At 41.7% G+C, this 11,261-nt stretch overlaps 1 protein-coding gene across 18 annotated transcripts in view; it reads right to left on the bottom strand.

The window, feature by feature from the left end:
• Positions 1–11,261, bottom strand: part of ARID1B (AT-rich interaction domain 1B) — a 357,120-nt gene that overhangs the window by 48,264 nt on the left and 297,595 nt on the right. For all 18 annotated transcript variants that reach the window (XM_083496337.1, XM_083496351.1, XM_083496347.1 and 15 more), the window contains one exon: positions 8–153. In XM_083496337.1, coding sequence (XP_083352463.1) covers positions 8–153 — 146 coding nt within the window. The remainder of the gene's footprint in view (positions 1–7; positions 154–11,261) is intronic.

Raw genomic sequence — 11,261 nt, 5'->3', positions numbered from 1 at the left:
CCATTACCTGTGGAACTGTTCACCATGTTAGGTGCCATGCTGTAAGGAGGAGCTTGAGGGTTCATCAGGCTTGAGTTGTTGTTCATTGGCTGGGTGTAGGGAGAGCTGGATCCCATAATGCCGCTCTGATTGATGACAGGAAAACTGCCTTGCCTGAGTGAAGAGAAAGCACACACACGTGCACAAGCTCTTATTATGTTTCTTACTGCACAGGACACTTTGGTTAGTCACAGAATTCATACTTTAGCATTCACAAACACCTAAGGAAGAGGCAGCCAGTTAGTCTTTGCCTGCATGAGGAGGGGACCGATTTGTTGGGAGCTTATTACTGAATTAGTAATTAACATTTTGGGGCTCGTTCTACAATCCAAGCTACAATCAAGTACCATGCAGATCTTTAAATGGAAAATACATGTTAATTTAAAATGGACACAGCCTAATATTATATGAGGTTCAAGTCGTTGTGTTGCTGACATGTAGAAAGTGATGGAAGCACAGGAAAGAGAGAGAGAGAAGTGCTTGCCATTGGTATACGTAGAAGAAGACGAAGAAGCCAGGGCTAGATAGCTCTTAAAAAGAAAAGTTCTTTTGATTCCACTTTGCCTACCATACTACAAAAGCAAGCCATGAAGACAATGAAACAAAAATAAAAAAGCAACGGAAAGAGATGCAGTTACACAAACTGAGTGGAGCTATAACACATTAATCCAAAATTGTTTTAATGGAGTCTTTGATGAAATCACAGAAATACCGCTCCTTGCTCTTCTACCTAATGCTTGCGTGGTCTACATCTGCCAATAACCCCACCCCATCCCAAGCAGGATAGGGAGAAGAAGAACAGACAATCTGCCCAGATGCTGTGCCACCTGTCTATCTTCTACTTGGATCATGTGGAGATAGAAGGGCCCTCTGAGGGGACAGGGTTGAGCTGGGTTGGGGATATGTGGTTCAGTCAATTAAGGGCTGCTCAATTTTCTGGTCCTTCCTTCAGCTGGAGGTGTGTTGGCTGTCCTATCAGCCAGATGTCAGGTCTTCAGATGCTGCTTTGAAATGCAAGGTCAGTTTATAATAAGATCTCCCTCATTCACTACTGGCTGACCTGGCCTGTATAACCAGGACCTGAATGGAGGCAAGCAGAGAGTTAGCCGTGCCCACCTGGCTAGTTGGTTTAGCAACAGGTAAGATTTAGAAGGGGAAAGGGGAAGGGGAACTTCTGTGTAGTCAACAGGAAGTCAGTAGTAGTAGAAGAGGAGTTTGGATTTGATATCCCGCTTTATCACTACCCAAAGGAGTCTCAAAGCAGCTAACATTCTCCTTTCCCTTCCTCCCCCACAACAAACACTCTGTGAGGTGAGTGGGGCTGAGAGACTTCAAAGAAGTGTGAATGGCCCAAGGTCACTCAGCAGCTGCATGTGGAGGAGCAGGGACGCGAACCCAGTTCACCAGATTACGAGTCCACCGCTCTTAACCACTACACCACACTGGCTCTCTTTGTCCTGGTTTCCTATGCAACTAACTGCAAATCTGGAATGTTTGAATCTTGTGCTGGGTGAATGGAACAGATTAGGGATTCTGTGAGCGTACCACATATCCCACTGCCTAGCAGCCTTCTTGTGTGAGCTGACAGAGCTGGTACTGAATGTTCTGGTGAGGCCTTCCAGGCTGTTGGTCCTTGAGGTAATAAATGTTCACACCAAGGCCATGAGATCTAGGGTGGGTCAAGACTTTATTACCATCATGGGCTGTCGCAAAATGTGATTAGACCAACAGTTAAGAGGGTGTTCTGAGAGTGGGGAATCTTACATCTGTTTCTTTGTCATGCTCAGAGCTGCTGAGGATGACAGTGACTTTTCCCCTCTGCAAGAATGAAAACAATGAGGGTGGTCCAGCCCTGGAGCTTGATGAATCCTTATGGATTCCAGAGGACTTTGGGGGATTTCCTGGCTGAAATGAATAATGCTCCTATGGAATGAAGAGATGACCCGAATGGTTGACATGATCCCTCCCAAATGTCCTCCCTCACTTAGAAAAGCTTGGGTAGCTTCATGGTATACCCTAGAGTTGAGGATGATGAAGAAAGCTGAGAGATTATTTGAACACAAGCTGACATATGAAACTGATCACTAGTATGTGCTCATTCTCAATGGTACTCTGTGGCAGCAAAGATGAACACATGTTTTCTCACTGCCTCCATTACATACTTTCACTTCTGTTTAGCAAAGCTTCTCTGGGTGGTCTATAGCATTCTAGCCCTAATAAGATTTTGGAATCACCAATTGCCTCCTGCATTTTGTTTGCAAAGCACGATAAATTTGCTTGCATCCACTATGATCTGGACTCCAGAGTTTTGGTAGGTCGACTTGAGGTGTCCAATGTGCTATCTGGTCCAGTATTGTTGGATTAGTTCCAATTGATGCAGCTTGAGGATGTGAAGAAGATGTTTGAGCAGATCTGTGAAACCACTTGTATGTTTGATCCTTGCCTTTCCTAGCTTATGAAATCGTGTATGGGCAGGATGACTGATTGGGCCAAGGTGATTAATGCCTTATTATGAGAAGAAGTGGTCCCAGGCTGCCTAAAAAAGGTTGTGGTGCAGATACTTCTGAAAAATCCTTATTTGCACCTGGAAAATCTAAATAATCATAAACCAACCGCAAAAGCCCCCTGCCTGGGCAAGAGCTCCAGGTCCAGGCTCTTTTGGGTTAGGATGATTCTCTGGTCCATTTCAGTTGAGGTTTAGGCCTGGATTTGGCACTGAGACTGCCTTGGATCACCCTGTATGATCACCTTTGTTAGGAGAGAGACAGTGGGTGGGTGATGTTGTTTATTTCCCTTTTCAGTATCCTCAACCATTGAATCCTTTTTAAATTGGGGAAGCTTTGCAGTGGTTCTGCTCCTATCTGGATAGCCAAATTCAGAAGATTATGCAGGAGATGAATAGTTTACAATGTGGTTCCACAGGATTCCAATATATCCCTCTGGGGTATAGGACTGCATGTATGATTGAGAAAATAAATATGCAATTTTTCTTTCTACTCTGTAAATGCAGTCAACATGTGCAACATGATTCCCGTCGCCCCCCCAAATACTTGTACCAATGTGAACATTGCAACTGAACATTCAGAGATAAACAGGAAACTATGTTTTTTATTGTTTTTAATGTTGGAGTAGGTAAAAATGTGTTCTAGTTAACACTAGGTTAAATTTGTTCTTGATACCCTGGGAACTTCCCAAGATGTAAAGAACATGTGGCATAAGCAAAGAGAATTCTTTCCAAGTCAGTTTTGTTCTTTGCTCTGTGGAAGGCAAACTTTCCTCATTTTCTGTAAAGAGGCAAAGGATTTCTTTTGATATGAAGGAGACAACTGACATACAATGCCATTCCCCTGACGAAGCTTGTGATGACTTGTAGGAAAAATATTAAAAATGCACAGTTGTGCAATTCTCCAAAGGATAATGAGAAAGGGAGGGGAAAAAAGAAAAGGACCATTTGGCATAACTTTGAAAGACAGTCGTGAAATCAAGCTTTTCTTATGTAAATATTGTATCTTTTAAATTGTCCTAAAAACACAGGCAAAACTGTTATGCAGCAGGAGTCTAGGTTGACACAATCTCCTTGCCCTGTAACAAGAGGCCTGTTCTGCATTAACAAATGCTATATAGTTATATACTTGAAATAAGTTGTGTGGTAAAGGCAAACCTTACATACAAAAACACAAACAGAAAACACATTACAGTATCTGGAAATGCTTGTTATCAAAAGGTGAGTGATCCTCATGTAAACTCAGATCTGGTTAACTCAGGCTTCTTCAACCTCGGCCCTCCAGATGTTTTGAGACTACAATTCCCATCATCCCTGACCACTGATCCTGCTAGCTAGGGATCATGGGAGTTGTAAGCCAAAAACATCTGGAGGGCTGAGGTTGAGGAAGCCTGAGTTAACTCAATGTAGCTCTTTGGAAATAACACTATAGTTTGCAATCATAGTTTGTAAGCGGGAGCAACAAACAATTTGACTGTATGGATAAAATGGCAAGCTATGATTTGCTGAAAACCAGGTTGGGAAACTACCAATAGCAGCATGTGACATTATTGTTACATTTGTACAGCCCTTATGCAAATAGCTTTTCGGGTATATAAGGCTTTCAATGGATTAATATGAACTTCTTGGAAGGCTCCATGATAGCAGAAAAGCCTTTTAAAGAGAAATACACAGGCATTATCTTATTCCCAGAGCTGGCCTGGCTGTTAGGCAGGGTGAGGCCACTGCCTCAGGTGGCAGAAGTCCCCCAAGTTTCATGCCTGCAGGTATATTGCTTGCCCCATTGTCTTGGCACTGCTTCTTCACCAGCCGTAGATGTGGTAGCGTGTGCAGCAGCAGCAGTGGGGCAAGGCGGTACTTCCTGTTTCACCTTGAGTGGTGAAATTGGATGTGCTGCACCTGCTTACTCCAGTATGAATATACTGATACTATTGATACGTTATGTGAATATCTCTCCCCCCAGACAGCTTCTTAAACAATGGGGCGCCATGTAAGGCAGAAAAGTTTATTCATCTGGTGATCCTAATTTTTTATTCCAGCTAAGAGACTGAAACTGCCTGTCAAAGAAACAGGATATGGAGGTAGGATATCTATATAAAAGGACAATATTTCACAGCCACATTTAAAGAAAGAAATAGAGAAGCAAAGCTTTACTCAATGTGTAATAATATTATGAAACTACAATTCTGAAATAGACCATCATAAAGGCAATTTTATCTTCTGTACTCTATTTGGAGGGTTCACCAGTTCAAACCAAGGAAGCAGACGTACACACAGAAATAATATTTGAAAAATACAACCTAAATTACAGTGTACCACAAGCAGAAAATACGGGACATGTTATTGACAGCAATACTACTGATTTGTACAAGGCTAGAACAAGTTTAACACAACCTACTTACACAATTTGGGTACTGCATTAACAGATAAGAGAAATCTGAAGTGAAAGCTCCCAAAGTCCTCCTTGTAGCTGTGCCAGAAGAAAAGGGAGACTGCACAACCCTGAGGCTCACTGTGGCTTGTTCTTGTCACACTAAACTATGGCTTAGTGTGACATCTGACTGCACACAGTATCTCCCTACCCATGTCCTGGTAATCTGCCTGCTGGATTACCAGGTCCTGGTAAACTGCCAACTGGATAACTACAATATATTAAAAGTAGGGCTGCCTCTTAAAAGGTTCAGGAGCTTCAATCGGTTACAGATGACAGAACTTTGATTAGCATAACTTATTCACTTCATATCTCTACCAGTGCTAAATTTTCCCCACTAACTGCTTTTCTGCTTCCAAGTCCAATTCAAAAGTGCAAGTACTGATTTTCAAAGCACAGAGGAACAGTCCCTTGTCATAAATCAGTCATGTAACACACAGCTAAATAAAATTATTTTTAATTTTTTAAAGGATAGATGTCTAAATTTTACATTTTGGGGCATATATTAAAAGCATGAATGTGGTATGTGCTGAACACACAATAATCAAATGTCCTTTTTGATAGTGAATGGTCCAAGAAAATGGAGTGAGCTTAATGGCTTAGGAGGGCATGGCCACACTTCTCCCTGAGCCAACTCCAACCACATTGGTCACCCATACAATTTAGAAGCTGTAAAAGCAGACCCCCTGTCCCAGAGGAAATCCAGGACCTACTCTCCCAACTATATTCACATTATGGTTAGGTTCCTGTGAGTATAGAACAGTCTTCACCAACCTGGACTTCCAGATATTTTAGATGATAACTTGAGAGGGCAAAGTCTTCTGGATGGCACCAGGTTGGCAAAGTTTACTATAGAACAAAGCCAATCTCTTATCTAGAAGTTCCTAGGTAGCTGTATAGGACAGTACTTTGAAGAGGTGTATTACTTTTGTTGTAGCAGCAACGGGTATTACCTTGATGCTCTGGTGCTAGCAAAGATGGAGGCAAAAGGAGGAACAGGGGCCCCATTACAACTATGAAAGAAAGACTAGGTCACAGAGGAAGAGATTCTAGTGGTACAGGGACATGTCTGATTATTCTGATAAGATAAAATTGAGAGTCTGACAAGATTAGATAAAGAAGGCCTTGGATTACATGCAAGATGTGAGTGGATGATGGCCAATTGGGTAGCAGAGCTCAAAGATGGGCATGGAAGTGACAAGAATCCTAGTTGAGAGTGCCTGGCAGCAGGTGAGAGTATGAAGGAGACCCAATAGCTGAGGAAAGATCACCAATTCCCATAGGCAAAATACAGGAGGAAGTGGTAGAAGAGCTTTTCCATGTTAGTATTTAGTCAAAAGAGTTAAAATACTTAAGGCCTTCTTAAGACCAGAAATATCCAGGCATGAGGCACCTACAATCCTGCTCTCAACATATCTACCTCATCTGACAATGTAAAATTCCAAATCTTACCTGCCCAACAGTTTGGATATAAATTTTGGTACTAATGTATTTTTTGCATGCCTATTATATATAAACTGCATATACCACACTCTGCATACAATATAGTAGGAGGACCTGGGCTTTTTTCCGGCTTTTTTCTGGCACCTCTCAGGCGGGTGCCATTGCCATTATAAGAGAACAAGGAAGGCATTCGTGGTGAGTTCTGGCACCTCTTTTTCTAGAAAAATAGCACTGGAAGGACCTTTACATGAACTGATAAGAGACCTACAATGTGTTCTATGCAAAAATCTGATTTCGGATACAACCTAGAGCTCTAGAGGACTAAAGTGTCCTATGGTATAGCCTGTGACAGGCAGCTTCCAGGACTGAGGGCATGAAGGAATTTTATCTTTTCTTTCTGACTCACTGGTACTCTTGCTTTGAGTAGAACGATAACTGAATGTGACAAACTGTGCTACATCCATTCTACAGTATGAAGTAGAGTCCATTAAGAAAGAAGCTGAGATCACCAGACTCATTTTGATTAACCTCCAGGCCACTAAACACCAATAAATATGTTGCACAGCAAGTGCTAAATATATTTATATATGCTTAAGGTCATAGCATTATTTGTTGGTAACTGGAGTTAAGGGGAGAAAGGGAGGAATGTTTCTGTCACTGCTGTTTCAACTGAAGGGCTATTTGCTCCACTCTTTCTGAAGAGCTTGAAAAGAACTTGATAACATGCCTTTAGTCTCTCCTCTGCACCCTAAACTCCATTGGTATGTGAAGTTAAATTAATATTAGTTGTTGAGATTTTTAAAACCAGTTTCTAAACCGATTGTAGCATTTACAGATGAAAGCCTAACCATTCACATGGGAAACAAATTCACTTATAATACTTGAAAGATGTTAACACTGAGGCCTATTGAATCCTGATTCACCCAAGTTTTTTATAAAGACATTTAACAACAATGGGTCCAGGACAGAACCTTGCAACACCCCACTTCCCACTTTCCCCCAGGGTGACGAGGAACCATTAGTGATCACTCTTTTGAGTTAGGTCAGTCAACCAGTTACCAATCCATCTAACAGTTACCTCATCCTGCCCACATTTGACCAGCTCCTCCCCAAGAATATCATGGGGGACTCTATCAAAACCTTTAGTGAAATCAAGGTACGTTACTCCTGGGTACATTCTCCTGCTCCTTCAACCTTGTAACAATAAAAAAAAAAAAACAACAACGAGATTTTCTGGCATGACTTGTTTATAAGAAACCCAATTTCCAGTCACCAGTGCCATCCTAGGGTCTTTGGCAAGCACACCCCCAGCACTGCATTACAAGTCAACAGTCCCCTTTGTATATTACATTGACAGTGTGGGGGTTGCGCCCACCCAGCTCCTATTCACACAGCTGAGGTAATATGAGAAGACCTAGCTGACATGCAAAGAAGCTATGCTTCAGCTTTTCCCCAAACACTAGTGCTACCCTCTCTTGGAAACTGGGTTAACCTAGGAATGCGGAGTAACTGCAGCATTGTCCAGGACTCCTTGCATTATTCGAGTGGTGCAAGGAGGAAATGTGCTAAAGTACCGCAATCCTAGGATGACATAAGATAGGGGCCTACAGTACACAGAGTTCTGAAGATGCTATTGCCCTGCACATGCCTATTGCCACACGTGATACTGCTGCCAGGAAATCAGCATGACCTACATCCTGGGACAGCTATAACAGTCGGACCACAGTTAATTCACATCAAGCAGCTAAGCTACTCAGAACGTCAAAAAGAATAACTAAAAAACATACTTCTTGAAAGGAAGTACAGTATCAGTGACTAACCTTTTGGTGCCTGCATGTGTGCCTTAACTTTCGTTATTCTCTGTAGCCTATCAGGATAGTATTTGCTCCCGTCTCTTTCTTGTCCTACTGCTTGAAATGTTTAGCTTGTGCCAGCTTCACCAAAGAATTGGATCGCAGCATCTCAAGAGGGTAATTTGTGTTAACATTTAAGCAGGGGTGTTTTTGAAAAACATTGACACACTGCAAGGGCGCCCCACTTGATTACAAACCATGAAAATGACTGTTAGGATGCGCTCACAAATCAGTGTACTGACCAAATTGCCCTGTGCTTTATCTGCGCCAGGTCTGCCACATGACAATATTTCCTCTCTCTTTTAAATGTCAAAGGATGATTTGAAGGGTTGTTATTTAAACACACTGACCTGCACAATAACCAGAAGTACTTTATTTAAATCTTTCTTGAGCTGGGTCTCGCCATAAAAAGCTTATAATCTGTCATACCCTGACATCAAATGGGCTATTATAATGAGAGCAATTCAGGGGGTGAGATCTGCAAACATATTTTCCTCCTGGGATTCTCTTACGCTCTCTCGCACGTATAATTTTGCTATGGCTTTACTTGCTTGCCACAACATGAGCTTCCAAGGAAGATACTGCTATCAAAGAAAGCAGTGGAGTGTAAGAGTTTATGACTGTGTGCAAGAGAGAGAGAGAAAGGAGAAGGAGAAGAGGACGAACTCTCACTCTGTTAACTACAATGCTATCAGAAAGTAAATATGAATTGTAAGAACTGATTTTCTTAAGAACAGAATGCTAGTTTAAAATATATCAGAACAGGCATGCAAGCAAGCAATGAAGCCAGAGCTACATGCGCCCTCTAATGCGCTCATGAAGCCCCTGCATGGCTGTGTATATTTCCTCATGATACAGATGTATATGCAGCTGCCTCATGGAGACTCAGACCGTTGGGCCATCTATCAAATGAATATTGTTTAACACAGCAGTTCTCTTGGGCTGCATGCAGAGTTATTTTCTCATACCTGCTACCTGAGATGCTTTAACTGAAGATGCTGGGGGCTGAACCTGGTCTTATGCACACTTCCATTGAGCTAGAGAGGAGACAGCAGCATGTGCACATCCCTTTGGACATGGGAAACCTGCCCACTACACTGAAATGAAGCCCTGTGTATGCACTTCGGGAACTCCTGCGCCTGCAAGAGGATCAAAGCATTAGGGCGTACCGTAGCTGGTTTGCCTGACAGCAGGTGTGATAGATGTAGATGCTACTATGACATTCAAGTTAGAGCTACGCTTGACAGCATGTAAACAGAATTAACCTGGAGCAGGTGGCTTAGTGACCATGCACCGAAGAAATGTGCACTAATTTGCGGTTGTAAGGAAAATAAATAAGGCACAGCAGCTTCTCTCAGACTACTTCTGACAATCCAAATATATTTATTATTTTTATTTATTAAATTTATATACCGCCCTTCGTCACAAGCTATAAATAAAATACAGGATTAAAACAACAAGTTTTAAAACAAAAACTACAAAGCAATACCTTCCCTTTGCCTGTGCAGCATGAACTAAGCATTGTGCATACGGGGATGTGCTCTTCAATGCAGACAGTAATGAATCCGCCAGGTATTACCCCTGCTCCCAAAGCACCCAGTGCTTCCTGGCTCATAGGATGGGTGAACCAGACCAAGCTAGTTCAAATTTGGTGAAACACTGTCGCAAATCTAATGTCAAGAATGTTCATTTATGGATCACCAGCACCACACAAAATAATAGTAATAATGATAAAAACAATAATAGGAGATTATTATTGTTGTTATTATATACCCTCCACCAGCAGGTCCCTGAGCGGGTCACAACAATTTAAAATTCAGAATTTAAAAACCATTTCAATTGGCCTATAGTAACAGCAACAGGGTGTGTTCTGAAAACGCACATCTCAAGTGTAAATAATAATAATAATAAAATTTCTATTTGATCATTTTTTTAATAGAAAAATTAGTTTAGTTTAGGCAAGGGGTGAGTTCAGTCAGGGAAATGTGAAGCTAAGCTCACAGGCACATATTTTTATTATTCAATTCTCAAGGAATTAAAGAAGTGTTTTCATTAAGGAAATGTACATTTTTTGTGAGTTTTTACCATTGTCCTATTTCTCATATCAGTAGTCATACAATTCAAATGGATTTGTTGCATTGTTTGTGGTTGGCCACTGTGATCTCAGCACACTGGAAAAAAACTATACAAACACTTGTGATCTGTTCATGCCAGCATGTCAAAGACTCAAATATTTTCAGAGTAAATTTTAGTTGGCTGCCAACACAGCAAACACAATAGAATTGATGCAGTGACATGGAAAGGAAAACGCTACCCTAAATACCTAAAAGTTGCAGAAACACAGCCCAGCTGTGTATTCTTTCACTTGTTTGGTAGTTAGTAATGCAGGCTGTTTGGTCTGCTGTACAGCTATGCAAGGGGTAGCATCACAATAATCCCGTCAAGCAGGTTAGATTGAGGCTATAAATCATAAATCATAAGTAGCTCTGGAGTCAAATCCCCCTTCTTCACGGAATGAAGGACTCCAGCTCAGAAGAGTTAAGAGAACCACAGTCTTCTCTGCTCTATTTAAATAAAGAGGCTCATCTCACAGAAGGAGTAGCTAGCTAGTAAGACAGGGCTGCAACTCCCATTTAAGGCTAAGACTAAGGATGACTGCTGCTGTAATAACAAAGTCTGAGCCCTGTTCTTACGGAGAGTCCAGCTGAAGCCCTGCATTTAGCTGTTCAGGGTTCAATTGAAGCCTCTACTATGCACTCCTGAGGCCATCTCTCAAAAACAGAACATACAAGCGAGCTTTATGGACAAAGAAGGGTTTTAGCCCAGGTTTCCTGCAATCAAACCCAGTGTTCTAGCAGTATACTTCAGTGGCTACAACTACTACAACAGTAATATATAAACAGAGAGCAGACTTATTTTCCCCCCTTAGTTACAAGACACACAAGACAAAGTGGAGGGTTCCTCTTGATCAGGGCAGTCTAACCTTTCATGT

This window comes from Podarcis liolepis (assembly GCF_965112155.1).
Source record: "Podarcis liolepis genome assembly, chromosome: 3".
In the NCBI taxonomy this organism is placed as follows: domain Eukaryota; kingdom Metazoa; phylum Chordata; class Lepidosauria; order Squamata; family Lacertidae; genus Podarcis; species Podarcis liolepis.
Note: the sequence above shows the minus strand (reverse complement) of the source record. Positions and strands in the feature narration are given on the sequence as shown.